We start from the raw sequence: 26541 nt of genomic DNA, 5'->3' as shown, positions 1-26541 counted from the left end.
GTTCCACCAATGAAAACAAATTAGAATCAGTGAAGTCTCGTTCTCATTAGAGACAGAATAAGTCTTTCAAAAGCTTTAATATGATTTTGCAAACGCTCTCGCTTCTGAAGATGCTTTCCATTTTGACTGAAAATGGTTCCTTTAAAGAATCGTACGATTATATAATTGGTACGTGTCAATTAGTGACCCCTACTTGTTGCTAGACATAAATATACCGTACGATATTGTAGTTGGAGCGGGATCAGCCGGAGCAACACTTGCCAGTAGGTTAAGCGAGGATAGTTCTGTTGATGTTTTACTTCTTGAAGCCGGTGAGTACCCGCCTGACGCCTCCAACATACCAGCCAAAGCATTAACGTTTGGCTTTGGGCCGGGTATGACTTGGACCTATCCGATTGTACCAACAAATTCCAGTTGCCTCGGCTCCAGAGAGTGGGTATAAATACTTCTGTCTTTCGACTCGTGTTGTCTCGAATATTTTGTTATAGAAAGACGTGTATTTATACCTCGGGTAAGACACTCGGGGGAAGCAGTCAAATAAACGGTATGTTTTACTCGCGTGGAAGTCGCGTCGACTACGATTTATGGGGAAAAAATGGCGCTGAAGGGTGGGGATACGACGGCGTTCTACCATATTATAAAAAAGCCGAAGGAATTGATATGGAAAGCTTATTCTTTGATGAAGGTAATGATGAAATGAAAAGTGGTATTCCGAATTGATCTCATTCATTGTCTTATTTTAAGAGTACCGTGGTGAGGAAGGCCCTTTGACAGTTTCTCTGCCAAATTACGCGAGTCAACTTAGAGACGAGTACTTGTTGGCTGTGAACGAAAGCGGTTTTCCTTTACTGGATTACAATGGAAGGGTTCAAGGAGGTTCGTTTGAAAATTTATGGTTTTTCCATGAAAATTGACGAGGTTTATTATCAGGTTTCAGCATAGTACAGGCGACAATTCGAGATGGCTATCGTTGCAGTACCGAAAAAGCCTATTTACAACCTGCCTATTCAAGGTCGAACCTACATGTTATTACGGGCGCTTTAGTTACAAAAGTAAAAAGAATGTACAGTTCATTGGGAAGTTGCCTAAACAAATTCGTTATTTCTCGTAAAGATAGACATTTCCAGCGGTAAAGTTGCTCAAGGCGTATTTTTCACGAAAAATGAGCGAACATTCCACGCGCGAGGTAGTAGAGAGGTTATTCTTAGTGCAGGAACGATAAGGTCACCCCAGATATTAATGTTGTCCGGAATTGGACCGAAGAGTCACTTGGAAAAATTAAAAGTATTAGCAATAAATTCTCTCGTCGAAATCAGGAAAAGAGATTTCATAGAAATTTCCGACCTAGATTAAAGTGGTCGAGGATCTTCCTGTTGGACAAAATCTCCACGATCACGTTGCTTTACTTGGAAATAGTTACATAGTTCAAGGGGCAGCCAGAATGCCGACGATGTTAGAACTGATTCGTTTAAATGTACTACCTGAGATATTCGAACACGAAACACTGATTGACTTACCGTCATCTCCGTTATTGGCCGAAGTACTCGGTTACGTAAAATCTCCTTACGAAACAACTCCGGGCGACTACAACGATCTACAAATGTTTTTTCAATCCTCGATAACAGGACCTCAAACATTTTTCAACGCGGAGGTACACATTTATGTGACTGAGTTTTAAATGCTGTTTTGAATGATATCATACGTTTTTCCAATACAGCTCATTCTGTTTTATCTTCAACACTTGAATACCACGGGTTTCACGTTGATTCCAACGCTGCTTCATCCAAAATCAAGAGGAAATTTAACGTTAAAGACATCGGATATCAATGATTTGCCCATTATTCGCACGAACTACCTTACCGACCCTGACGATATCAAGGTGCTGGTTTACGGTAAGAGTTTCAACAATAAATGTTCAACAAAAAGAGAAACATTGTACTTACACTGTAGCTATGAAAACAATCAAGAAAATTGCCGAGAGTAAAACCTTGGCCAGTGTAAAACCGACTTTGATCGGTCCGGTTCCTGGTTGCGATCACTTTAAATTAGCCAGCGATGATTATTTCGAGTGTTTAGCCAGAACTCTGACCATTCCAGGGTATCACGCCGTTGGAACTTGCAAAATGGGGAAACTTGATGACCCAACAACGGTTGTTGATACGAGTTTAAAGTAAGCGCGTTTTGACACTTGCTCTAGACTCTACAGAATGGATTCATTATGTCCCTTCAGAGTGAAAGAAATTCGAAACTTGAGGGTCGTTGACGCCTCGGTCATGCCGACGATAGTCTCCGCAAATACCAACGCTCCTACTATTGCGATTGCCGAAAAAGCCGCTGATATTATCAAGAAACAACGAAACGAACGCCAGCAGAAATTTAAGGAAAATTTGAGAAGTTACACACGTTCGAAATCCAAACCCGCATTCGCGAAATTGTGGTATAATTAGCGTAATGAATCTGAAAGTAATTGTTGTTGGACATTAACATATTTGTAATTAAAGAAAGTTCGGAAGAGGTTTCATAAATTGCTATGATCAATTGCTAAGTATGGGTTTTATAGACGTATTTTTCGAGCGTTTTACGTGTAACAGAAAATAATAATAATTATAATAATATTTATTCGGTACAAGTATTTTACTTATACAAATTATAAAATCAATATCGTAGAATATAGGTCCAAATCTTTCAATCACATTAGTTTGAAATGTCGCTTTTTCTTCTATGACAAGACTGGACATCGATTGAAAATATGTTCAATGGCAACTAATATATATACACAAAGCACGTCGCTAACAAGACGTTTCGCCCGAATTCTAATGGTTCTTAGCCCCTTGCCGTACCAAACGCCCTTTGCGTGTTTCAATAAGAAAAACATCAAGTATTCGAAGAACAGCCAGCTTAAAAGCTTTAAAAGGATCTTTGAAATAAAGGGTTAAGTCGCGTCATCGATAAAGAAATTGCACGTGTTCTTCGCTAACCTATTGTCCCTTAACCTTTTTTTGAGTAGCCTTAGGTTTATTATTTGAAGAGCTATTTATTCTATTGCTATTATTGATCGGAAATCGCGGCACACAACTTGACAGACATTAAACGGGGAGTTTATTCATTTCCTGTAAATCTCAAATCCATAAATATTATTTGTCGAGAAAGTATTTATTGTAGAAAAGTCTAGCGTCTTGTAAGATATAGCCTTAGCGTGCATTGCATTTTTTTCAGGTATTTTCATAACAACTCTTGATAAGTTCTGCTTGTGGTCGGTCGTTCATTATTTACGGGCACCGCTTTATGAATAAAATAACGTATTTTAATGGCGAAATTAACTCGAAACTGGGCTCAATAGAGCCGACGGAGCAAACAATTGGAATAGTGAATGAAGTCACGATACCGCGACTCACGAAGTGTAACCGCGTATTCAGCCCTCGTTAGGCTTCTTTTAGTTTATTAGTTAACGCGTAAGACGACGGTGTATTTACGAGGATACTAACAAATCAGTTCAATAAACGCTGCTCTATCAAGATGAATTACAATATCTCTATTGGTCAAGATGATCCCGCGGTTGTCCGTTTCGTTACGCAAGTAAATAAATCAAGTTTCTTCTTCGTCGCTGTGATATTTAAAATTATTAATTATTTTCGATTAAATTTTAGCATGATTGGCCGAAAGATTTTGATCTTAGTTATAAGAAACCGAATTCTGTAAAAGATTACGACTTTGAGTTATTCAAAGCGTTGGTTCGAGCTATTAATTGCCGGTGAATTTTTCACAGACTCTTGTTTGTTTTGAGATATTTTTCTTTAGGCGTTTATTGATTTGTGTTACGGTGTTAGGTACGTCGTTATGGCTCCCAGAGAAATGGAATATGGTCGCAAATTAAAGAATGATTCGTGGACTGGCGATATCGGAATGTTGTACAGAAATGTAATTATCTTGCTTGTGTTTTCAAGAAGATTGGCTGTATATTTGTTTCGTATATCAACAGGAATCAGATTTGGCCATAGACACAATTACCGCTACAAGTGACAGACTGAAAGCCGTTGATTTTTCAATTACTTACCTTGAAGATTCCTTCGCTTTTTTCATACGGAAACCGGAAGTCTCCAATCAACAAAGCAAATTCTTTTATCTTGATCCATTTCAAAAAGAAGTTAGCGTCGTTGATTTACATAATTAACAATAAATCATTTAAATTTATTAAATGTGAATTACAGGTTTGGATTTTGTTGGGTTTAGCTTATCTCGTATTTTATTTATCAATTCGAATTTTACAAATGAACCCGAATCAAGTCCGACGGAGTCTGTTAGAAACTTGTGGTTTCATAAACTTAATAATTAAATCTAGTAATTACAATATTCTTAATTAATAATTTCCAGGTCGTATTTCTTTAATCACGGTTAAAATATTTCAGACAAATTAATTAAAATAGAGCAAACGTTAAATAAATCAATATTAGCCTTGTCCAATGCGCGTAGAAGAGATTTGAGCCGATGTTTACGGGGATTCCAGATTTTGTTATTGAATACTTGCGTCATTATATACGGAACCACATTGACAGCTAAGAATAACGTTTTCACCAAAGAACCCTTTATCGATACCATGGAGCAATTAAAACAAGGAATCCTGGATGGACACTATCGGACTGGGGCCGTTTTTGGATCAGTAGAAGGGGAATTACTAAAAGTATTCATTTATCAGTTGAATCAAAAGTTGTATCGTCTGAAGAGGCCTTTATTCATTTTCAGAATTCGCCTTCGTTGCCGTCTTACATGCGGGATAGTTTCGAGTATATTTATCTGAACAAAGACGACGTTTTTGAACAAATTCTTCGTAAGAACTTGGCCTTTAATCACATGTCGCGAACGTATAAAATGAAAATGCAACGAAATAACTTGTTGGACAAAATCCACGTCGTTAAAGAACACTTGCTTCCCAAAACCACGGTGATTCCATTTAGGAAAGGATTCCGGAAAAGCCAGATTTTAAAATACGCGTACGTCCTCTCCGCGCGAAGGTTGATTGGTAGGCCCTTAATTAATATTAATAATTAAATACTTATTGTTATTTCAGTTTATTACGATATAAAGAAACGGGAATCTTAAAGAAGTGGGAACAGGACCTGATGTTCGAGTATTATCACGAAAAGTACAGTCTCGTTTTAACTTCGCATTTCAACCTGATTAATATGTCCGGTTTACGGAATATTTTCGCCTTGCTTATTCTCTCACACCTAATGGCTTCACTCGTATTTGTACTTGAAGCGGTACGAACGTAATTTAACCGCCGCTATATTGAAAGGAATCTATTGACATCTTTGAGAACATTTTACGCGTTTAGAAATTGAACCCAATATGATAACAATCATTTATTCATTTTATTATTACATCGATTTACATCTGTAATTAATCGACTCGGATGAATTCAAACGCAATTTTTAACAGCGCATCTCTGCCAAAAAAAAAAAATTAACTAAGATCAAAAGGGGCTGACATTTACGTCATCGCGCCGTGACTTACGTCACTAATTTACAATATTACTTACCACCGCGGATTGATAAATATAATCGAAGGAGATTTTATTTACTTCCGATTCTTTTGTCTTAACGCAACACACCGCTTGCAAAACCTCCTGTATGAAAATAATTATCTTTAAAATTAATTTATCTGACTTTGGGTGAATGTTTTCGTACGAAATAGTTATCCTCGGTGCCGGCGAGAAATTCGATTAATTTAACTGGATCGTTCAATTCGGGCTTTTGAAGTTCAGCGGCGCACATTTGGACTGGTGTCTTAATTAAAAGAAATCAGAACTTACGAGTTTATCACGGTTTTCAAATTCAATTACGTTCTAGAAATTCTTATTTACCATGACATCATAATTGACGCAGACAGCGAAAGCCTGGAAGCACGGTACGGTTCCAACGTAACCTAATTTTAATCGCAATTAATTTAATTTAATTTAAATATTTAATATCTTCACGGAATTAGAAGGTATGTAATAAATCTCACGAGCGTGATTTTGAAGAAATTCAGCCGCGGTTGTAATAGCCTCAGTTGAACAATTTTGAGGAAACGCGACGCTACATTGTCCCAATGTTACGGAGAGAGCGACGCACAAAGCTACGATTAACAGCATTTTAAACACTTAGTACTCGTTGCTACGGGTGATATTAGACTAGTTTTAGACGCGCTCAAGCTTCAATTATATACACTTTGAGGAAGTCCTTCGACTGTCATTCAAAATTTTGTTATCGTCTCGGTTGAACATAAATTTGGCAGACGTGTCTATCTTGGGATGCAAAAGAGGCCAGTAATAATTGATTGATTTCGGGAATTTTGTTTTTCCCAATTCAATTTATCAGGATGTATTCGATACAGCTGCATTTAGGCGTCAATATCCCCCCAGAGGTGGATGTCTGTCTGATTTTACTTTGAATTAAATATTTTACGAAATAGTTGTCCTTGGTGTGAGCAAGAAGTCTGAGTAAATTCGCTCCAATGTTACAAAGTTGCTCGGACCTCACTTTGCATACGAATAATATATATTGTATTAATTGATTTTAGGGACTTTATTTCCTAAAGCAGATTATCAGAGTGTACAGCTGCGAAAGCTTCAAAAATATTACGTTGAAATGGGTGGAACTTAATAATTTTGTTTATTCGATGCATTCCCCGTATTGAATCAGGAAATAATGCGGTTTTCCGATGGCTGATAGCAATCTGTCACCGTGGATCAATATGTAAAAATAATATAGGTACAATTTCCACTCTAATAAAATTACTCCATAAGAAATTCCAATGGGAAAACGGCATTTATTTTCCATTTCAATGTTTCATTTAGATTCTTGAATATTTTTAAATTTCTTAAAATCTTTTTTTCATATTTTACCCTCCCCCCTTTTTCCTTTACTCCCATCTTTGGGCTGCTGTCTTGGCGCTTTTTATAATTTTGGCACCCTTCCAACTAAAGTCCAAAGTTCAAAAGTGGTTGCGGTTCTCGCGTTAAGAGTGTCTCGTCACCTAATGACTCATTATCGCGGCTTAAATCATTGAAATGAGTCGCGCAACGTGGGATAATTAGGCTTAACAATTTGGAAATATTTCTGATGGAATTTCACGTAAGTTAAGATGGATTTTTAAGGGGTTTATTATGAAGGTGTGTGTAAATAATCTTAATTTGGCTTAACTATTCTAATTACTAACACACCAACAATACAATGGGAGTTTCGATATTAGTGACTTTAATACGTTTTGTGTAAGCATTTATATTTATTTAAATCATTGCATGATTTTACATCATTAAAGATTGCGACAAATCACGTCGTTATTTAAGCGCAGGTTTTGTCAGTACATTTCTGTTAATGGAAAAGAAAAAAGAAAAAATGTAGCGTTTGTTAAAATAGTCCACCCTTTGAACCCCAAAGATAAAAGTAGTAGTGAAGTATATCAAAGGGCTTCTCACCTCAACAGCTTCGTGAAGAGCGTCGTACGAAAGGCCATTTACCAACGATTCCTTGGATTTCACGCAACACGTGGCCTGAAGGGCTTTCTGTAAAACAATTCAGTTAAGCCTAAACTTAGGTTAATTCAAAATAAATCGTTAACGTTACGAAATAATTGTTCTCGGAATCGCCGAGAAGCTGAAGGGTTTTAGCTGGATCATTCAGCTCGGGCATGTTAAGTTCCTTGGCGCACATTCTTAATGGTGTCTATAGATAAACGTTGATAAGAAACAATTAACCACGGGTTTGAGTTGTAATTAAGGCATAAAAATATACACGTACCTGGACATCGAAGCCAACGCATTGAATCATTTTTTGGAAACACTGTACAGTCGGGACATACTCTGTTCATTTAAGGGATTTAAAAATCAATTAAATTAATGGTCCATGAGCAAAGCGTTTCTTATTAGTTTCGTGCGTTAATTGGTCTCACTTACTAGCGTGATTTTGAATAAAATCAGCGGCGATGGAAACGGATTCTATGTCGCAACCTCGTGGGAAAGCAATTTCTCCAAAGGCCACGGAAAGCGAAAGGCACAAAGCTACGACGAACAGCATTTTTCAAACTTGTACAAGTTGAAAGTGATGGTTAACGCTGCCCGATGCTGGATATTTATACAAAATATTTTAAAAAGGCTGATGTCCTTCAAACTTCTTTCAAGTTCGCCTTTTTTGTCCTCCTGCCAGAACAAGATATTATTAATAACGGGTTTGGTTGGCTTTATTATAAGTAACCTACAACCTACAAGTGTGACGGAAAAAGGTTCTAATGAAATTTGACCAGCCATAGTTATGGGAATTTCAGAAGGGTTAATTTATTTTTACTTTCAATATGAAATCTAGCTCTCTCACTTTTAGTTGAGACGTTACGTTTTGTTTTGTGTTAAAATACGCAGATGTTTCTCGGTTCAGTATAAATTTTTCTAATAGTGACAGGTAATTGTATAGTGAAAATATACCCTATCGAAAGAATTTGAATTATGTCTAAAACACGTCTGGTATGGGAATTCCGTATAGCTATTCATGGAGTAGTATGATAAATTTGCAAATCGGTGACACTTATGGTTTTTTAAACAAAATTGAAACAATCTGTGGGTTATTTGTTAGTCATATACACATACAAAAATGTTTCTAAAATTTCAGATTACAATTAATTCCATAAGGAAAAATTCCTATTCCAATTATAAGCCTTTTTTCAGCAACTATTTCATCGTTGCGTTCGAGCTTGGCGATAGAGTGAGTTCTCGTTAAATAGAATCAGTCGAGACGAAATGAATTCTTTAGGCATGTGTTCGCGAGGCTGTGTCTGGGACTGGGTCTTCCCCCTTGGAAAGAAACAGCTCGACTTATTTGTCGTAATAGAAAACGCTTCCGAAAAAGGTTTTTCATCACTTTCTCCCGCTTTCGGGACGGAGAGCAAACACAATGGGGCCCCGAAAAACTTCTAACCAATATATCCAAGTTCCCTTAAGGGATGGCCCAAAAGTTATCGCGGCGAGAAAGTCGTAACTTTGAATTTTCTTAAATAAAACTACAGGACCAACTCTTCTTCTTCAAGAATGTTGGTAATATTCTTGTACTCGACCTATAGCACGTGCCTACGATTTCCAAAAGTGCACGTGGGTCTTTGGTCACGTGATTTCACTTTGGTTTGGTAATCATCGCGTTTTCTAGCTCGCACGTGCTTTAGGAGCTCTAAACCCATTGGGTACGCGATTATATTCAGTGTATCTACGCTGTTAAAGGAGCTTCAACCACCATTAAACAGGAGCGTGGTTCAATCTTAAAAAGTCCATTATCTCGAATTGCGACAATTTTCCACTGAGTTTCGGGACGTCCTTATTGTACCGTTAGCTCTTCTTTCTCAAGTGATGCGAAAAGAAACTACTCTTCTATTTTCAGTCTTTCTTCCAAGCGAGTTTTTCGGTCGCTGGAAATAAGTAACATTTGCTTCTAATGAAGACTCCCGTTTTTTTAGAAAGGAAATACCAAACTGAGGGAGTGGGGGGAGGGGTAACAGCTTGCGCAGCTGCAATTTTCTTTTGTTGCCAGGCAACAAGGTGACGCGAGGCGCAAACGTATGATTATCCTACGATGTCGCTTGGGTTTGGGTAGTAGATACGGGGACAAGAGTTATTTGCAATCATATTAGGCCACCGACCGTCTCTTCAGATTGTGTCATTGTTTGACCGAGTTTGAAAAGCCCGGACCGAAATTCATCTTTTGCTTGAGTGTGGACGGGGTACTCGAGTAGCCTCAACGACGTTGAGGGCCATGATGATCAGATAAGAGTACAGGCCAAGAATATCATGGGGATACCGCGAGAATTCCCCGTGTCACTTCTACATTTTCCTGACTTGACTAATTACATTTTTTTACTTAATTTATACCTCTTAATTTAGAGAGAAAATCTGGTGTCATTTAATTATACGCTAGATACCGAGAAGGTATAGACCCTTATAAGTATGTTTGTGTGTGTAGTTATTTCGCTATTTTGGACCCATTTTCCGTTTTGGACTCGACCCACTCCTTGAGCTGCTCGAATGTATAAGCTAAAATCAATACTTAAAGTATGACTTATCGAAAGCTTTTCTATTCTCGTAAAAAGTTTGCGAGTGCCACCGTCGTCGTCTCCGCTTCAAGCGCGTGATGTGAATAGTGGCTCGGGAAAACTCTTACTAGAAAAAAAAAATATTCTAAGATTTCACCGTTGAATTTTGAAGGAAGTTGTTAAACCATTATGCTCCCACACTTCAACTATTAGCGTAACTAACGATGTTAATTTCGTTACCACCCGCACCATAGTTATTTGAAGATATGGTTTAGGATAGACAAATTCGTTTAGTACAACCAGAGAAACCAAGACACACAGGGGCGAGGCCGCTATTGGGGTATCCTCACTCTCGCCAAGAAGCTCCGCCAGAGGCAGTGTGAGTTTTCTCGAGTCGAAATTTGGTTTAAATATATGACGTCACTTTTGGCACGCTGTCAAAATACATTGTTCAAGGCAAGATTGAACAGCTACGCAAATTTGGGCTGAACGGATTGGGCGTTAACTAACTTCCGAAATAAAAATGTTTAGCGAGAATTTATGGCTCCCTTATTTGCGTAATGATTTATTTCTCGATGTTTATGGGGAGTTTATTTGAAGTATGAAGTATCTTGGTTTCATTTTTCGTATTCCGAAAATTTTCACGCTATTTTTGACATTGTAATTAATTTCGTTATATCCTCGTGTTCCCTTTGGGATTAAGTTGGGGAAAATCCTTTGGGAAACAAAGTACCTATCGCTTTCGAATTTGAAATTAACTAGATTGTATTTTTCCAAGCGGCCTAATCCGGCTTATTCCTCGCGAAAACTCAATTTCAACTATTTCCGATGCCGGTGTTAAAATAGATGCGCGTATCGCTTCACAGCGTTTCTTTGTATTCCCAATACATTAAGGCGAAACTGCGGTAAGTTTTGAACTGTATCAGCTATAGAGTTACCACGTTTTCGCCTTAAAAACAGTGGTAGAAACAGAAACGTAAGGCTTCTTCGTAATCATTTATAAATCATTTCCTTTTTGTATAATGCAATTTATCCGAATCGTAATGTAGGTATGAAAACACGTGATACGGTTGGTGGCGGCAACGGAGGGTTTCGCTTTGGACAGCGAAAGTCGCCAATCGATCTCCTTTTAAATGTCAAACTGCAATGTTATAGGGAATGACCCGCGCTTGGCATTACTCGTTTGGGGACAATTAGTGGATTACCATCCCTACGACGAGCTAATAAAAGAACCGGAAGGGGGGGGGAAGAAAGGTCGGCGTGGGTAGGTATGGGATAAGATGGGATACCTTTATAGATTTTTGCACAAATTGGCCCCGGGCAACTTTGGTTTCGACTTGTTTTAAGAAACTCTGGTACAATTGGTCTCTAGTAAATACAATTTGCGTAGAATCTATTAAGGATCAATTTTTAAATCTCAATTCTGGCGTAAGTGGGTTGCATTAAGTGGTAATCTATTCACTAATACTAATTACGTTTGTTTAGTTTGCTCTTTAGCCGTCCGTGCAAGACGGAAAAGGTAAAACTGTAAATCCGTCTATAAAGTGGAATCTGTAAAGAATGCCGTGGGGGTAGGAGAGGTGAAGGGGTTCGGGACGTGTAAGAGCCGGACTTCCTTCCTAAGCCATAGTGAAAACGCGCTAAAGCGAAGTCTCTTTCCCGCGCTTTGAAGACTGGTCGATAGGAGCAGTCGCAGTGAAGCGCCAACGATCAGACGTTGTTGGAATCTGGCATCCAGTTTTGGCCAAACGAACCCTCAATTTCGAACAACCACCATGAGAGGAGTCGTAGAAACTTCGGTGGCGCTTACCAAAAACAAAGACTCCCAAGTTGTTATCGCTTTTGACGCGGAAGACCTAGCGAAACCAACAACGTCGTTTTGATCCTAAAACGGTAAATTGGGCTCCAATCTTTCGACTCGCCTTCCGATGAAATAATAATAAGCTATCGGAAAAAGTCTGTATCATAAAATATGGAGGAGACGATGATGGCTCTTAAGAGAGTCGTGACTCGAAAGAAGATATCCACGTGTCCCGGAGATGGTGGACAAGCCACTGAGAGATGCTTGACGATCGTAGACGTGACGTGTTTGGGCAAGTCCTTTCATTCACCCGTCTTAACTCTTTTTTATGTTTTTGTCTTCTCCCACCACTATTGTCCCTTATTTGTTTGCCTTGAGAGGCACTCATTTTCCCCCGTTATAATCAATTGTTTTTATCTGACCACCGTCACCATTAAGTCTGCAATTAATGGTGATTAGTTTGGCAACTTCCGAACCACAGAAACAGACAAGTTTTTTTCTTCGAGTTTATCAAGCTCAAGGTGTTTCAAACTTTAGGGTTAACTTTTTAAACTAGTAAAATATATTTTTGGTCTACCAAAATATAGTTTTGGTCTACCCTCCGCGGTACTTGTATTCTCGTGTAGTCCATTTTCTTTTTAAATACTAGAGTATTGACCAGCTTATACGTTTGCGTAAAGTACCATTATTAGTCACTGTAAAAAGGACAGTAGATCCATTAGAACGCATTGTTTTGCCCAAATACACCAGGCAATCTAATCTAAAACCCAAAATATCATTAACCGCGCTGTAAATGTATATTATACATTTGTATTTTCACGGAACAAACAACTGAAAATCGCATTTTAAAGTGCGTCGTAAAAATGACGTATTATATAGGCCTATGTTCTAAAAATTCAACCCGATGTTATGGTCACGAACTACGTCATTAAACATTTAAAGGTTCGCGTGTTTTACCTGGAAAATTTACCCAAGAAACACAATCAATTCTTAATGAACCCAACTTTTCCGTTAATTGCGCTTCGTTAAAGATTAATAATAAATTAGTAGAAAAGTCACTTTAGTCCGTGGGCCACGAAATCATCTGGAGTACGGTCCAAAGTACCAAATTAGGGAGGAAATTACCCGTCTTGGTTCACGTACCATCTTAGTACTTAGGTAAGGTACGGTTTACTTTCTTGGTTCTCGTGATGACCTAGTTTGCGAAACTGCGTCTCGTACGTAGCAAATCTAACGTTACCGCATTAATATATGAGGTGCAATTCGGCTAAGGTACCCTAATAAATCATTCTTGGTTTCTGTTTCCCCATCATTATTCTACTCTCATAAATTCTCGAACGAGGGCTATATACATCAAACATAGTTGGGTGCCCATAGTGCCTCGCTCGCTGGCTTATTGCTTTTATACTGTATTTTACTAGCTTTTGGCACCCATTATTTGCCACATTGTAATTCATTTCACGCGATAGACTTTGTTTACGTTAAGTTGTCGACCTGTTTGAAATCTATACCTCTTCGTTTATGCTAAGGCGAGCCAACTGTGTTTGACAACCAATTATTAGCGTTGCCATGGAAACTGGAAACTGACTTCTAAAAGTTCTTTTTATTAAGTAATTTTTGAAGCTTTAAAATAAAAAGAGTATCTTTTTAAAAGTTGGTTTCCTGGTCTCGAAAGACCACGTAGTAGGGAGACCCTAGATCAGGGAATACCCGGGAAACTTACAATATGTTTTCAAACGTCATTTTGGGCAGAGTTTTTTTATAACATAATCTTCTTAAAAATATACTATTAACATTGAAAACTTGACTTTTCTGAATCAGGGAAAATCGTTGGTATTAGTCAGGAAAAACTTGGAAAGCCGGGGATTTGAATTCTGAAAATTTTGCACCATCAGTAAGCCGAGGACTTTGGCAAGAATTTTAGGCGAAGATTATGTAGGAAGAAGCTCAATGTCATTGAGTTTACAGGAGCCTTCAAAAATATCAAGTTTATCGGAATGCGATTGGAGTTGCTACATTCTTTCGAGTTAGTTTTGATCGATAACGCGCCGATACTATTATTGAATTCGAAAACGTATATAACAAAAAAAGAAAGGGTGGGGGTGTGACCTCCTTATGTGTTTCGTTATTGATTTCAAATCTGTATCAGCCTCATTCAGTCATTCCAGCCCCCAAGTTACATCTTCCAGCGTAAGCCCATTTATATCTTGGATAGGATTATTCTCGCAGCCAATAATGCCTCGGTTTGGAGTAAAATCAGTTTTCCTTCAAGCCCCCTGATTTTTTTATATTACTATATTATAAAATAACCTATTTTGAGCTCTCTGGCAGTCTTCGTTTTGACGCGTACCTTAGGGACTTTTAATAATGTTTACGAAGGATGTCAAGACGGACAGGTCAGAGAGGTTTGCGAATGTACGTGTATCTACAGAAATCGTTTTAACCCTAAAGGGTTAAGTTTGCCGATCTGAGGTTGGGTCGGTACATTGTAAAGGGTTAAACGTGGAAATGGAAGAGTAAGCATTCTGGCATAAGCCATAAAACTAAGCGACGTAAAAAAGTTTAAACTCTACGCGTGCGTGTCCTTTACAGTAGTGTACACGGGACATTTGATTTAAGGTTCTCTCAATCCGTAAAAAGAAAGGACGCTTACCCGAAAAGCCATTAATACAGACTCTGCAGTGTGGCAACGTTTAAACAAGAGTAATGCTTTCCCACCAAGACTATCTCGGAAATGTTGCGTTCAAAATAAAACGAATCGCCCTTCGGCCCTCCGATTTTTCCACAACTGACTGAACTGGTCCTAAGTCCCTAACGCCAGCCGACTGCCCTTTTGGGATCGACCTAGCCTACCCTAGCTGCGCACCATCCATATATCATTGTAAATTGCACTCGTCTTTCTAGAATGACAATTCTCGAGAAATATTATTTCAAAAGCATTGAAGCTAGATATGGATGGCTATGTAGCGTTGTACCAGAAAAGCCATTTAAAGTATCCGACACGCTACGTAGCTCCGAAGAGAATTCGCCCGGATACGAGTTAAGCCTAACGTCTGGGGTGGTAACTGGGTGAAGGTTCTTCTTAAAAGGGTTAGATCTTTTGACAAGAGATACGAATGGTCTCGCGACCGAGACAGTGAGAAATGAATCGTGCTGGAGATTTTTTAAACAAGAGTTCTTTCGGGTTTAATTCTTCATTGTTAAATGTTTTATTAAATTAAGTATAAGTATAGTCCATTCTATAATCTCAAAATATTTGAGATCGCTATCACAAATATATCTTGAGATGGTGTCTGAGATATTATAAAAATGATTCGACAATTTTTTACTTCAACAACGAAGAAAATACCTTTAAATTTAATCATGACCCAAAAATTTGGGATAAAGTACATAAAAATAGTGCCGAGTAAGTCGGTTTGGCTTTATATTTGCTTTCTGGCGCTTCTGTCCTCTGTCACTTCGTAAATGTTCCTCAATCGATAATCCCAGCCTTGATCATTCTCAACGAGCGCAACGAGCTTCGAAAGAGCGTCGCTCTTTCAACCGTACTGCTGGAGGTTAAAAGCTTACATAACTTAATCGTGTTGAATGTTCCTAAGGTTTGTTTATCTATCATGGACGACTTGTTGACGAAACCTTTTAGTTTTCGCTTTCATTAGTTCTTCCCAAACGACATCGCGAGACTACCAAAGAGTGCTTATTAATAATGGCAAATATAAGTAGAAGGAAGTGAGGTTGACCTTCCGTTAGTGCCAATATGATGTTAGTTTTACTCTCTCATACTCTGTTATTTCTATTCACTTTTGATATTAAAATTATTATGACCCTCGAAACGAAAGCTTGGATGTAATTCCATAGGTTCAAGTAAAGTCACAACGCGCTTATTAAAAACTATCCTACTTAGTGAACATCTTGTTTACTTAACACTAATAAATTCCAGAAAATTCACTCGAATTTAGATAGGTTTATAAAAAATAGTTTGTGGTTACGCGAGAAGGTATATTTAAAGTTAATTTGATAATGCTTAATGATACGTTTGACAAGTGTGTAAAAATTTATGGGCGGTCCTCGTCCTTATCTTGGACCATTAAGTTAACGAGGTTACCTGGACTTTCGCTTGTCCCGGGCATTTTTACGAGCGGATCGGACGCCCCTTTAGTCGCCCTAATGATTTTCCCGGTAAGATTGTCCTTGTTCACATCGATTTCGATCAGCGAATGAAGACAAAGGCGTCGCCATCGAACTCTAAACTCTTTCACGCCCGCCTTTGTACCAATTACGGGTTATTAGATGGACGAATATATCGGAAAGAATCGATCGTCAAGGAAAGAAGTTATAATGAGCCAGAACCAATTTCTTTAAAAGCCATCCAAAGTGAAGTGTTCCCCAAGAAAAAGGGATATCCAATTAGTGCTAGCGACATTACAAATTACCTGTCGATAAGGGAAGACTATAGCCTGCGCCGGACCCGCGCCCCCTCTGATTATCTAGCCATTTTATGGGATGCATTTTTTTCTACGATTTTCCTTTCTTAATAGTTTGGTCTTCTTTTACTAACGTTTATCAAATTAGTATACAATCGAGACTGAATTTCAACCAGTTTTTTTGCGCCACTCTCTTGAGGGGTTTTGTTTGTTTTTTGTTGGTTTGTTGTGGTTTTTATCAGTGATTACGGAAAGTAATTAAATTAGTTTCTGTTGTGTAAAGACAATGCCCAATGTTACTATCACTCCCTTAACATTGTTGTATTATTTCTAACATTGGTTTAACTATATTATTTTGAGGATTATAATTAACGAACGTCGTGCCGGGAAATCAATTTCATTACTTCTATTAAGCCTAAAGTCGTTTATTTAGATTTAGTGGTATTGAAAGAGCGCGACAACATAATCCCTGAAATTGTTAGGCCAGCCTTTTTCTTTTAATAAAAGACACCCTAGCGGTTTTGCAAACGCGAAAAAGTGGACAATATTGACTTTTTCTGGTAAGCGTAATGGCAATCAATTCGTGGTCAAGGTTGTTTTGAAAGCGGGGGTAATGATCAAACATTGTAATGAAAAACCCTCTTTATTTTATTGTCGTATTAGCAAACGTTTAATTAATTTTTGGTTTATTATTATTTTAGGTTTATCAACAATTGTAGGAAATGGCATGTTTACTCTTCTATCGTACTCGGCCAAGGACCATGCTGGACCATCCGTTGTATTGTCCTTCCTGGTCGCTTCAGTCGCCAGTTGCCTCGGAGGTCAGGCATACTCCATTCCTCCTCAATTATATAAATTTGAATGACTTAATTGTTCAATTTTAGGTCTGTGCTATTCGGAGTTGGCCACGAGGTTTCCAAGGGGAGGTTCCGCTTACGCGTACGTCTATTCGACCACGGGCGAACTTTGCGCGTTTATCGTGGCATGGTGTACGCTCTTAGATTATTGCTTGGGGTGCGCGTTAGCCGCCAAGGCCTGGAGTTCCTACGTGGACTCTCTGTTCAATGGAACCATTAGACACACGTTCGGGTGTCCCAAAGTGAACCACCACAATTCAGTTTCCTTGGAGAGTGTCGTAGTACCGAGAAGCCACGGAAGTCTGCCCGGCATGGAACAATGCCCGGATGTCTTGGCGCTGTTGCCACTCGTACTTGTGGCTGTATCGCTGTCATCGAGGACCAAAGTAAGATCGTGGTATTTCGATTTCAATGTAAGGAAAATTAAAACGTATATTTATTTGGCATTAAAGCTATCCTGCGTCATTAACAACGTTTTGGTAATTGTCGCTGTGTTGTCTATTACCACCGTTGTGATGGTTGGGGTATTTAATATGGATACGCAAAACTGGCTGGGTGGTGTTGGTTTCTTTCCTAATGGTGTGGCCGGGGTAAGACGTTTATAACTTCTTATCTCGGTTCAAGTCCGTTCAAAAAACCAATGAATGTCTTTAAAGGTGTTTTGCGGTTCTTCCGCGTGTTTCTTGGCTTTCTTGGGGTACGACGCCATCGCTACGTCAACACCGGAAATGGTGCATCGCTCTAGGATTCTTCCCACCTCAGTTAGCCTAACGTTTATCGTAGGGTTATTGTCCAGTTTTAGTTGCGCATGCGTCGTGACCTTATTATTGCCATCCGCTCTATTGGATCCGCTTCGTGGACCACTAATGAAAGCCTTCGAGATACGAAAAATTCATGGCATGTCGTTGGTCGTAGTTTTGGGCGCAACAACGGGTCTTACCGCGTCAGTCATCGCTTGTCTGTATGGTCTTTCAAGGCTTTTACTTGTAAGTCCGACCAATTCTTGTGAAAGTGGGAATATATTGAACTTATTTACAAAATAACAGGCTTTGTCTAATGACGGGTTGATATTTGGATTTCTGGGAACACGAAACCGTGGAAGTATCAGCGGCCACGAACAACTAGACGACCCTGGAGGTGCTATGCGCGTAACTGATCGTAGGCAAGGCATGTGTAACCCTTTGTACGCTATGAATAGCGACTGGGCCGCAACAGCGTTCGGGGCTACTGTTACCTCTTTCATCGCGCTTTTTGTGGATGGGCATTTTATACTATCTCTAATCGGAATGGGGACATTAATCGCTTTTCTATCAGCGGCGGTATCGGTCCTGTGCTTAAGGTACGGCGTCGTTGAAAGACTCCCGCTCGAATGCGGGGAATTGTCCAGAGAATCGACGGCGACGCTGGTATCACCCTTATCTTCGCGATACGCCGAGTTGTACGAAAACGCCGAGTATCCCTCAACGCCTTCCGACGCCGAGGAAAATTGTTCCTGCGAAGCGACCTCGCCGGATAGCCGAATACGAAACGATGGAGAGGTTGGAACGGTATCGTGTCGAGCCCCGACACACCACGCGTCACGTGGCTACGGTTCTTGCGGACGTAAACGCGGTCGAACTGTGGCGGTGGAGTACGTCAACGACGGATACGTTTCCAGTTTACCTCTAGATCCATTTGCTCAAATGACGAAACACGAACCGACTACCAAGTCCGCCACGACGACCGCCATGTTGGTCGGATCCGTCGTGGCCTTGATGCTAATTACGGGTCTGTTGACGGTGCAAGTACCGCGCTTAACTGTCGATTCGAACAATTGGAACTCTTACTCTAGCGCCAGATGGTGGACGGAAGCCATCGCTTGTCTACTTTTCCTTATCTTGGTCGCCTGTATGGTGATGGTCGCTAGACAACCTCGTCACAAATTCGAGAATCGCAACGCCGTTCCGTGCGTTCCTTTATTGCCCGTCTGCGCTATTTGGATGGATGTTCATCTGATTATTTGTCTTCCGTACGCCGCCTGGTTGGGCACGCTTATATGGACTGTGATAGGTTTGTATCTCTTTTAAAGAACTTTCAGTTTACCTCAATTTCAAATTACCTTCCACTCGTTCCAGGTATGGTTCTCTACATCAGTTACAGTGTTTGGCACAGCACAGAGAGATCCTTCGACGATATTCAAGACGTGGCTCTCTCGAGTGTTAACGAGGATTTGGCTGAACGCCATACGCAAACCGAGGCTTTAGTCGAGTCGTGCTAGCTAGATTCTGTAATTTAAGTCAGTTTCGGTTACGTGGTTCTTATAGTGGTACTATTAACCGCGACGAAATTATTCAACGTACCTTCTTACAAGCCAAATGGTACGATTGATAACCGCTGTAGAAAAGGTAATTGAACGTCAGAGACGTAAATGATTGTAGGTAAGTCACCATCGTGGTAAGTCTTGATAGGGAACAACTGGTTATCAGTCTTCCAAAATGGCCAAAAAAATTCAAGGAAGCTAAAACTAAAAATCGAATTTATTGTAGCGTCGTTTATTCTATATCTGTATATGTATACTATTTTAATATTTAAAGATGAAAGGTAATTAATATCTAGTCAAGTCTAGTTAGTATTAAATCGGAGATGTCATATCTGAAAAAGAAGTCTATAAACTATGCTCTATTTAGCTTGTATGGGATACGTTAAAATTTAAACACTTACTACCTATCTAAAATGTGATGAATTCAAGGAATAAATAATTTCGTTGGTTGAAAATAATCATCTCAGTTTCGATTTTAAAATTTCAGCAAAATTTATTTCATTTAACATAATAATAATCTAAGCTTTTGCCTACGAAGGGATTTCCACACTAAGCCTGTGGCTTGTTTACAGGTGGGTCCCTTTACAATGCATAGAGGGGTGGTGGCTAGCCCCTATGCCACAGCTAACCGACAGCGCCCTATACTAACTATTACCGTTAACCTCTGCAAGTTTTGATGGAAAGGAGAAACCGGGTTAGACCGCGGAGGAAAACTCCTTTAACAAGCGGGGAGAGAACTTGCAAACTCTACGCAGAAGGATTTGTTCCCAGATTTTCACCCGGTGCCACAGTCCGGGATCGAACCCGGGATCCTCTTGCTGCGAGGCGAAAGCGCTAACCGCTACGCCACCCCACCTATCATGTATGTACAATATACATGATTATGATTTTTTGTTATCCGCGGCTCCAATAATGAAAGCAAAATAGGAAAGTGACCAAGTGAAAACCTCTCTTAGAAATTCCGTATTAATTGGAAAGCATTTAAGTAAAGTTAAGTTGAAATGAGACATTCTTATTTTTTTCAGCAAAAGTAACTCCGTGGCCAATTTACTTCGGGTCACTCGACAATTTGGGTTTCTCTTCAACAACCTCGTATGCGTTGAACGTACTAATAGGCCATTACAACTGCTCATTAGCGATAATACTGTCATAAAAGCGCCGATGTTTACAAGCGGAAGCATTATTAACAAGGTTCGTGCCATGAAATTCAGCGCTTGTCCGGTTGTATAAACATTTAGACGTTTTAAACTTAGGATAAAGTCCGTAAAGGTAAGTCCGAAGTACCACACCCATTCAGCCATTTTTAAAGGTATAAACCATTTTAAGGATGCGTCCAGTTCACTTACAGTTTCTAGTATGTCATTCAGAACGGAAGTTAATTTTGGTATCTCCCATTGAGGCGCTTTTCTCAATCTACGGGATATTTGGTTGACTTTACATCTTAGATTTTCGGTTATTAACATTATAAATGTTAGCAGGGGATAGTCTATATACCAGACAAATGAAGTTATCGTTGTTAATCCTCCGAATAAAACGTAGCCCAAATTTGTGTGAGTTTGCAATAATTGCCAGTTTAAAAAGTAGACTTTAAGCAGTGGTTTTAACCATTTTACACTTTTTGGGATAAATATTACGGTAGTGATTATTGCCACGACAAACCGAACAAATAGAAGTAGCCCAGCAAAATAAATGAAGATACTTGACAACTGCTTTCCATTAGAATCGTTAGTGGAGCGTATTTTTATAGCGTTTAAACACGATTTTCTGAATCTTTTATTGAAAAGGAAAAAGTTTACCTGGAACGTGATCTTAAATGCTACTAACAACATATGCAGTTTAAACAGTATCACTCGAACGCTTGCATTCGTAGTAATTTGTTTGTAAGCGGAACTTATATACAATATAAAGCAGTACGATAAGTAAATATTGAAAATGAGGAACGAGGTCCACCATCCGGCGTGACGTCGAGTGTCATTATAACGAAACAATCCCAGTAAAGCCATGAATTTGAATAACGTCAGTGTGACCCAATGTTTGGCGAAGCACGTCGGGACATTTTCAACTCCTTTTTTCTTAAATCGACGAGTTATCGATGCAAAAATATCACCCAAGTATTTCTTCATCGCAGCCATTGTCACCAAATTCCTACCACTTAGGGTAACTAGGGAACGTTTGAATTGTAAGGTAGTTTCGTTTTCGACTGTTGTTTTCGTCAAAGCCTGGGTTCACGCAGTGAAAAACCATTGGGCAAGCTCCTCCAAGTATGACAAATAATCTTAATTATACCGCTACGGGAACTTATACCGCAAAACAGATTAATTATCGATCCACGAGTAGCACTAAAAATGAGAAGAAATGACTACCCCAAAGGTTCTGCAGAGTGTGACAAAAACAAATGACAATATTTTAGCGTTAAGTTCGGGTTATAGCCGAATTAAATATTTTCCAATCAAAACAACTCCCCAGCAAACAAATTAATCCCGAAGTAAAATTAGACATAAAATGCAAAGCTTTATTTGTGAAAACCAAATCGTCTCAAATGCAAAATATTTACTTTTAAAAAATAAACTACAATTTAAAATTCTTTAAACTACGACGTTTTAAATTGAATGTCTCCGATTGGAGGTTATAGATGAAGTTGAATTTCTTCTTTCGGTGGAGTGCTGTCTCTTGTAACCGGCCGGCGTCTGATTTCCAGGCAATCCCCAAACGCCCAGTCTATTCTTCTTAGCTTCTGTTTCGGCTCTTTGCAGTTCTTGACGGATATTGCCGTATTGGGCCCCACGTCCCCGGTAAATGTAAGCCAATCCCGACTCCAACATCGTAAGCGACACGGGTTTTCCATTTACTGGCGAATAAATTTAAAGATAAGGGTTAAATCTCCTTAAAGACAACAGTCGATTCTACTATGAGAAATTGAGACCAGTGGGGAAACTATGCTTAAGCTTGAGCTTTCTGATTAATAATTCACGTGCTAATTCTTGCACGCGCTTAAAAGATATAAAGCTTAGCTTACCTTTAACAGAACCCAAAAGACGATTATACTGATCTTTGGAAAAAATCTCCAACTCTACTCGTTTCCTGAGAATCAAGTCTCTCAATTTGTCCCTGGCTTCTTGGGCCAAAGGTTGTCCCGGGTTATTGTCTCTTGACATTTCCGGTGTATCAATTCCAATTAAACGAACTCGTAACGTGTTGCGATAAATTATTCTTCCCGGATTGGAAACGTTATTCGGAATATGGTAGAACTTAAAGGTATCTCCATCGTAGACCGAAGTGACCAGTCCGGGGAGTTTTAAACCAGTTACGTTGGCTGGCAGTTCCTCCACCGATTTGTATTGTCCACTGAGACCGTCCGCTCCCAAGAGGACGTAACAGAAGATGCCCACGATAAAAGAGACGTTCATCTTCTTCGTACGGTTAAAAGGATTCCTGCTAATTAAGATGCCGATTGAAAACTAACTTAACTTTTAATCGAAGAACTAACTAGTTGCTAGCCGACTTCGAGATTCGTACCAATTAATTTTAACTCTTATCGGATAATAATAATAGCCGATTGTATGTTTACGATAAATCAGTCGCGCAATATCCAATTAAGATAAACTTATTTGTCCCGGTTTAAAAACAACCAGACGATAAAGAAATAAACACTTTGATTACGTTAGGTTATTGCGTGTTTCTAAAGATTAAATGTCGAGTATACATTTTTTTTCACGTCTTTAGTAACAAAATTCAATCAAAGTAGATAAGATTTCGTAATAAAAATTATTAAGATTGTTGGTGAGTAAGGAACCCTTTGGAGTTACTAGTTAGTAATCAGTTAGGAAACGTTAGGTTATTAACCTTTTAGGAGAGGGTTCAAGTGGTATACTAAACTTCAAACGGTACTTTCTTAACACCTAACTCTTATTTTATTATTTTCGCCTTGAAATATAACAACAGTTTCTTGGAAACGGAAACCACTACTTTTTTGAGACAAACCAGTTTTATCTCGTTTTGAGCCTTCAAATCACGACAAAGAAAAAAAACAACTTCCAACAAAAACCCTTACCCAAAACATTATAATAACTCATTTTTAAAACCATTAAACGCTTTACCAAGTTTTTAAATTATTCAGTTAATTACAATCACGTGTACTATACCTATGAATAATAATGGCAACTTACTTGATGTAAGACGTTGCTTGAGCCGATGTGATGAAAATATTGTTTATAATAAAAAAAGTATTACGTCAATGCCTGCGCGTAATGGAGGGAGGGTTAAATCTTGGATCTTGTTTGGTAAAAGTCGTTTCCCGCTTGACGAACTCTTGTCTCGCTACAGAAACTAGTTAAATGAAGGCTATATGACCGTAATGTTATAAGCGAGGGGAGAAAATATAGCGTAGTGGCGCGCACACGTGTTTTAAGAACTCTGAAACGCGATACGAGGTCGTACAAATTTCTTATACTTATTGCGAAATGATCAAGATGTAATCAAATATTGAGTTGACGTCGTGGCGGTTATTATATAAACTTCCTTCATATTTTATTTATGAAATAAATTAAATACTGGTAGATGTACACAACTTACCTATATTTATGCTATGACTTTAATATTTCACATTACCTACTTTTAATTATAAGCTTCGCAAATTATAAAACGATGTAAATATTCATTTTATTGAATATAGTTTGGTTCAATAGTTCTAGACAAGCTTTCCGATTGTTTGGTTATAATCAAGTTGGGATTTGGATTCCATGTCTTTATTTAGGCTTTTATATTTAAGATCAAATAAAAATATTTGGTTTTATTTTTGTTTGGTTTATATTGAAATTGTCACGAACCTCCAGTTAAGGTTGAAACATTTGGTTTATAATTTAAGGTAGATTATTTTACTCTGTAAAAACCACTTTTTGTTTTCTTAAACAAACTCGGCATGGACGCCGGTTAGTTTCTCAAGTAAAGTTTATGCTTACTTACGTTATTGATCTAGTTTTAAACGGAGTCCGACATGCACTAATAACCACAGTATAAAAGATGTAAATAACGCTCTAATGCCAAAGTCAACTCTTGCCTTACGTCAGTCACAGTAACTTAAATACAAACCAGACCATTTCCCTGAAAGTTTTAGTAGAAAAATACTGGGATATTGATCTACTTCCGGACGGACCTTTTGTAACTCTTTAACCGCGTCTCAGTTGCTAATGATTTCGGTAAACGTCATCCGACGTATTTATAGTGAGGTAATAATTTCTCGATATTATGAATACAATTGGAATTGGTCATTTCACCGTAAGTAAAGATAGGTATTCATTGACGAGTCGAAATTTATTTAATGTCACCGGATATTTTTAATAGCTTAAACCGTGGGCGACTGCGAATAAAGGAGGAATTGATGGGAGATTGTTACCATTCTTTAACTTCTTAATCACTTCGTTGAAACTCGGGTAACGCTATCGACACTATAGAAATAAACGAAGCTCGAGTTACGAGCTTTGCTTTTTATTAGAGCTAATTTGTCAAGACCAGAACGTGATGCGACCGGTGCGCCAAATAATTCCGGCCAATGGAACGGAGCTCTAGGGATGATTTATCGCAATGTTCGTCGCTATTACATGACTTCCTACCCTTGATTTTCGCTGCCTTCTAAATTGATTCAACGCTTTTGACAGGAAGTTGACATGTTATTTCCACCAATATTTGTTAATGAGCAACGATATATGGTTGGAAATATAACACCCATAGTGGGAATGGTGCCCTACAGGGTTTTGGCGAGCACTTTCAAATCGGGGCGTCCAACTTCAGAGTTTTTCTCCTTGAAAACTGTCCAAGTTGAGGTATTGCCTTTTTAAATTCCGAGCTTTACACTTTCTTTTTTTAATGATGTTTTTAATTGTAGGTTTGGTTATGTATGAGTGTTCTCACAGTTCTATTGGCAGTTATTTACCGATGGACTCATCGAATTGAAGACGAGTTACGGAAACGAAGCTTTAAATTCACTGACGAAGATAGGAGCGGTTACTTAAAAATCATCCTAACGTTTTTTGCGTTTTTGATTTTAAAAGGTGAAAGGTCGAGATGCAATGAAAAGGGTTTCGTTTTATATCAAAGTCATTAAAAGTTACTTGTAACTTGAAAATTACGAAGTTGTGCCTGTCAAAGAATATCAAATACAAATAATAATTGGGCGTCGAATGATTCGATTTATTTGGATGTTTGGATCGGTTTTAATCACGTCTATTATTTGCTCATCAATTATTTCGCGTCTGACGAAGACCGATGACGATAAAGTAAATAGTCTGACGGACATTTTGAAATATCCCAATCTTAAACCGGTCTTACGCGGAAATAATTTTATAACGAAGATAATTAAAGTGAGTTAGAAAAATGTTAATTAATATTTCATGAAAACAATCACGATCGAATCAATCTTAATACCTAGAATTCGGATAACAATGACATGAGAAATTTATGGAAACAAATTGATCGCACCGGTGGAGTCGTTACGATGAAGGAATTCAGTACCAAATCTCAAATTGAAGACGTTTTGAATTTCAAATCAGTTTTAATCGAAACTGTTCCAGTTCTAAGTGATATTACGAAGAGCAATTGCAACTCGAATACCCGGTTCTACTTGTCGAAAGAAACGTTTATACACGTCCTCGCCGCTATCATGATTCGAAGGGGACTTCCGGATGTCTTCAAGAATGATATTTACAACAGGTACTGCGGTACACATTTAAAGAATCTTTTAAAGTTGTCTATTATTCACTTTTAGAGTTTTATGGTATTGGCAAGCTGGACTGATGGAACGAGATTGGAATGGACCTCCTCAACCGCCGAGTTGCGTCGAATGGGGCGATAATCCCGATCAAAATAACGCCATTAGTGCCCAGGATTTATCAATGTCTTTTAAACTATGGTGTAGTGGCCTTGTCGGTTCTATCTTGTCTATGACCACGGAGTTACTTTGGCCTTGTTTCAAAAGATAACAATTAGTTTAACGAAGACTATCGGTAGATACTTATATTTATTCACTTACTTTTAATTATTAATTTCGTATAGTAACGTCACGCGATAAAACGATTCAATTATTTATAAAAGCTTTTGTTCGAAACTTGCCAGTGTTGT

General features: G+C 38.6%; 7 protein-coding genes across 10 annotated transcripts; 4 read left to right on the top strand and 3 right to left on the bottom strand.

The window, feature by feature from the left end:
- Nucleotides 1-80: 80 nt before the first annotated feature.
- On the top strand, nt 81-2680 carry LOC149702205 (glucose dehydrogenase [FAD, quinone]-like). The gene is made up of 10 exons (XM_089867085.1): nt 81-168; nt 231-436; nt 517-685; nt 745-876; nt 931-1052; nt 1114-1284; nt 1349-1651; nt 1718-1892; nt 1951-2163; nt 2194-2680. The coding sequence occupies exons 1-10, from the start codon at nt 81-83 to the stop codon at nt 2445-2447; spliced, it is 1833 nt and encodes a 610-aa protein (XP_089723211.1). The 3' UTR covers nt 2448-2680.
- Nucleotides 2681-3516: 836 nt separating this feature from the next.
- Nucleotides 3517-5260, top strand: LOC149702204 (uncharacterized). Its single transcript, XM_089867084.1, has 7 exons — nt 3517-3576; nt 3648-3751; nt 3828-3918; nt 3980-4144; nt 4209-4338; nt 4407-4988; nt 5066-5260. The coding sequence occupies exons 1-6, from the start codon at nt 3517-3519 to the stop codon at nt 4793-4795; spliced, it is 939 nt and encodes a 312-aa protein (XP_089723210.1). The 3' UTR covers nt 4796-4988; nt 5066-5260.
- Nucleotides 5261-5348: 88 nt separating this feature from the next.
- Nucleotides 5349-6224, bottom strand: LOC149702203 (uncharacterized). Its single transcript, XM_089865764.1, has 5 exons — nt 6004-6224; nt 5861-5922; nt 5685-5783; nt 5537-5623; nt 5349-5443 (listed from the first exon to the last, which is right to left on the bottom strand). Exons 1-5 carry the CDS (start codon nt 6128-6130, stop codon nt 5417-5419), a joined length of 402 nt encoding a protein of 133 aa, XP_089721890.1. The 5' UTR covers nt 6131-6224; the 3' UTR covers nt 5349-5416.
- A 1019-nt stretch (nt 6225-7243) lies between these two features.
- On the bottom strand, nt 7244-8828 carry LOC149702202 (uncharacterized). Its single transcript, XM_089865763.1, has 5 exons — nt 7934-8828; nt 7779-7840; nt 7605-7703; nt 7457-7543; nt 7244-7349 (listed from the first exon to the last, which is right to left on the bottom strand). Exons 1-5 carry the CDS (start codon nt 8052-8054, stop codon nt 7323-7325), a joined length of 396 nt encoding a protein of 131 aa, XP_089721889.1. The 5' UTR covers nt 8055-8828; the 3' UTR covers nt 7244-7322.
- Nucleotides 8829-10648: 1820 nt separating this feature from the next.
- Nucleotides 10649-20209, top strand: LOC149702201 (cationic amino acid transporter 2-like). 3 transcript variants are annotated; one of them, XM_089865992.1, is made up of 8 exons: nt 10649-11940; nt 12005-12140; nt 16974-17093; nt 17157-17515; nt 17582-17719; nt 17786-18115; nt 18176-19178; nt 19244-20209. In XM_089865992.1, exons 2-8 carry the CDS (start codon nt 12020-12022, stop codon nt 19384-19386), a joined length of 2214 nt encoding a protein of 737 aa, XP_089722118.1. In that variant the 5' UTR covers nt 10649-11940; nt 12005-12019; the 3' UTR covers nt 19387-20209. The 3 variants fall into 3 exon arrangements, with proteins under 3 accessions (XP_089722118.1, XP_089722117.1, XP_089722119.1); XM_089865991.1 differs by having other exon boundaries at nt 10649-12140; XM_089865993.1 differs by lacking the exons at nt 10649-11940; nt 12005-12140 and adding an exon at nt 14168-14364 and having other exon boundaries at nt 14441-17093.
- Nucleotides 20210-21919: 1710 nt separating this feature from the next.
- Nucleotides 21920-23820, bottom strand: LOC149702200 (uncharacterized). 2 transcript variants are annotated; one of them, XM_089865761.1, is made up of 3 exons: nt 23595-23820; nt 22445-22863; nt 21920-22276 (listed from the first exon to the last, which is right to left on the bottom strand). In XM_089865761.1, the coding sequence occupies exons 2-3, from the start codon at nt 22833-22835 to the stop codon at nt 22029-22031; spliced, it is 639 nt and encodes a 212-aa protein (XP_089721887.1). In that variant the 5' UTR covers nt 22836-22863; nt 23595-23820; the 3' UTR covers nt 21920-22028. The 2 variants fall into 2 exon arrangements, with proteins under 2 accessions (XP_089721887.1, XP_089721888.1); XM_089865762.1 differs by having other exon boundaries at nt 22445-22860.
- An 852-nt stretch (nt 23821-24672) lies between these two features.
- LOC149702199 (uncharacterized) lies at nt 24673-26402 on the top strand. The gene is made up of 8 exons (XM_089867083.1): nt 24673-24702; nt 24769-24857; nt 24920-25010; nt 25083-25247; nt 25310-25475; nt 25558-25784; nt 25853-26133; nt 26189-26402. The coding sequence occupies exons 1-8, from the start codon at nt 24673-24675 to the stop codon at nt 26400-26402; spliced, it is 1263 nt and encodes a 420-aa protein (XP_089723209.1).
- Nucleotides 26403-26541: the final 139 nt, after the last annotated feature.

The sequence above is a fragment of the Phalangium opilio genome, unplaced genomic scaffold, assembly GCF_054372755.1.
Source record: "Phalangium opilio isolate 3A_F unplaced genomic scaffold, DU_Popi_V2 ptg000017l_1, whole genome shotgun sequence".
NCBI classification, from domain to species: domain Eukaryota; kingdom Metazoa; phylum Arthropoda; class Arachnida; order Opiliones; family Phalangiidae; genus Phalangium; species Phalangium opilio.
The sequence above is the reverse complement of the archived record's forward strand: the minus strand, read 5'-3'. Positions and strand labels throughout refer to the sequence as shown.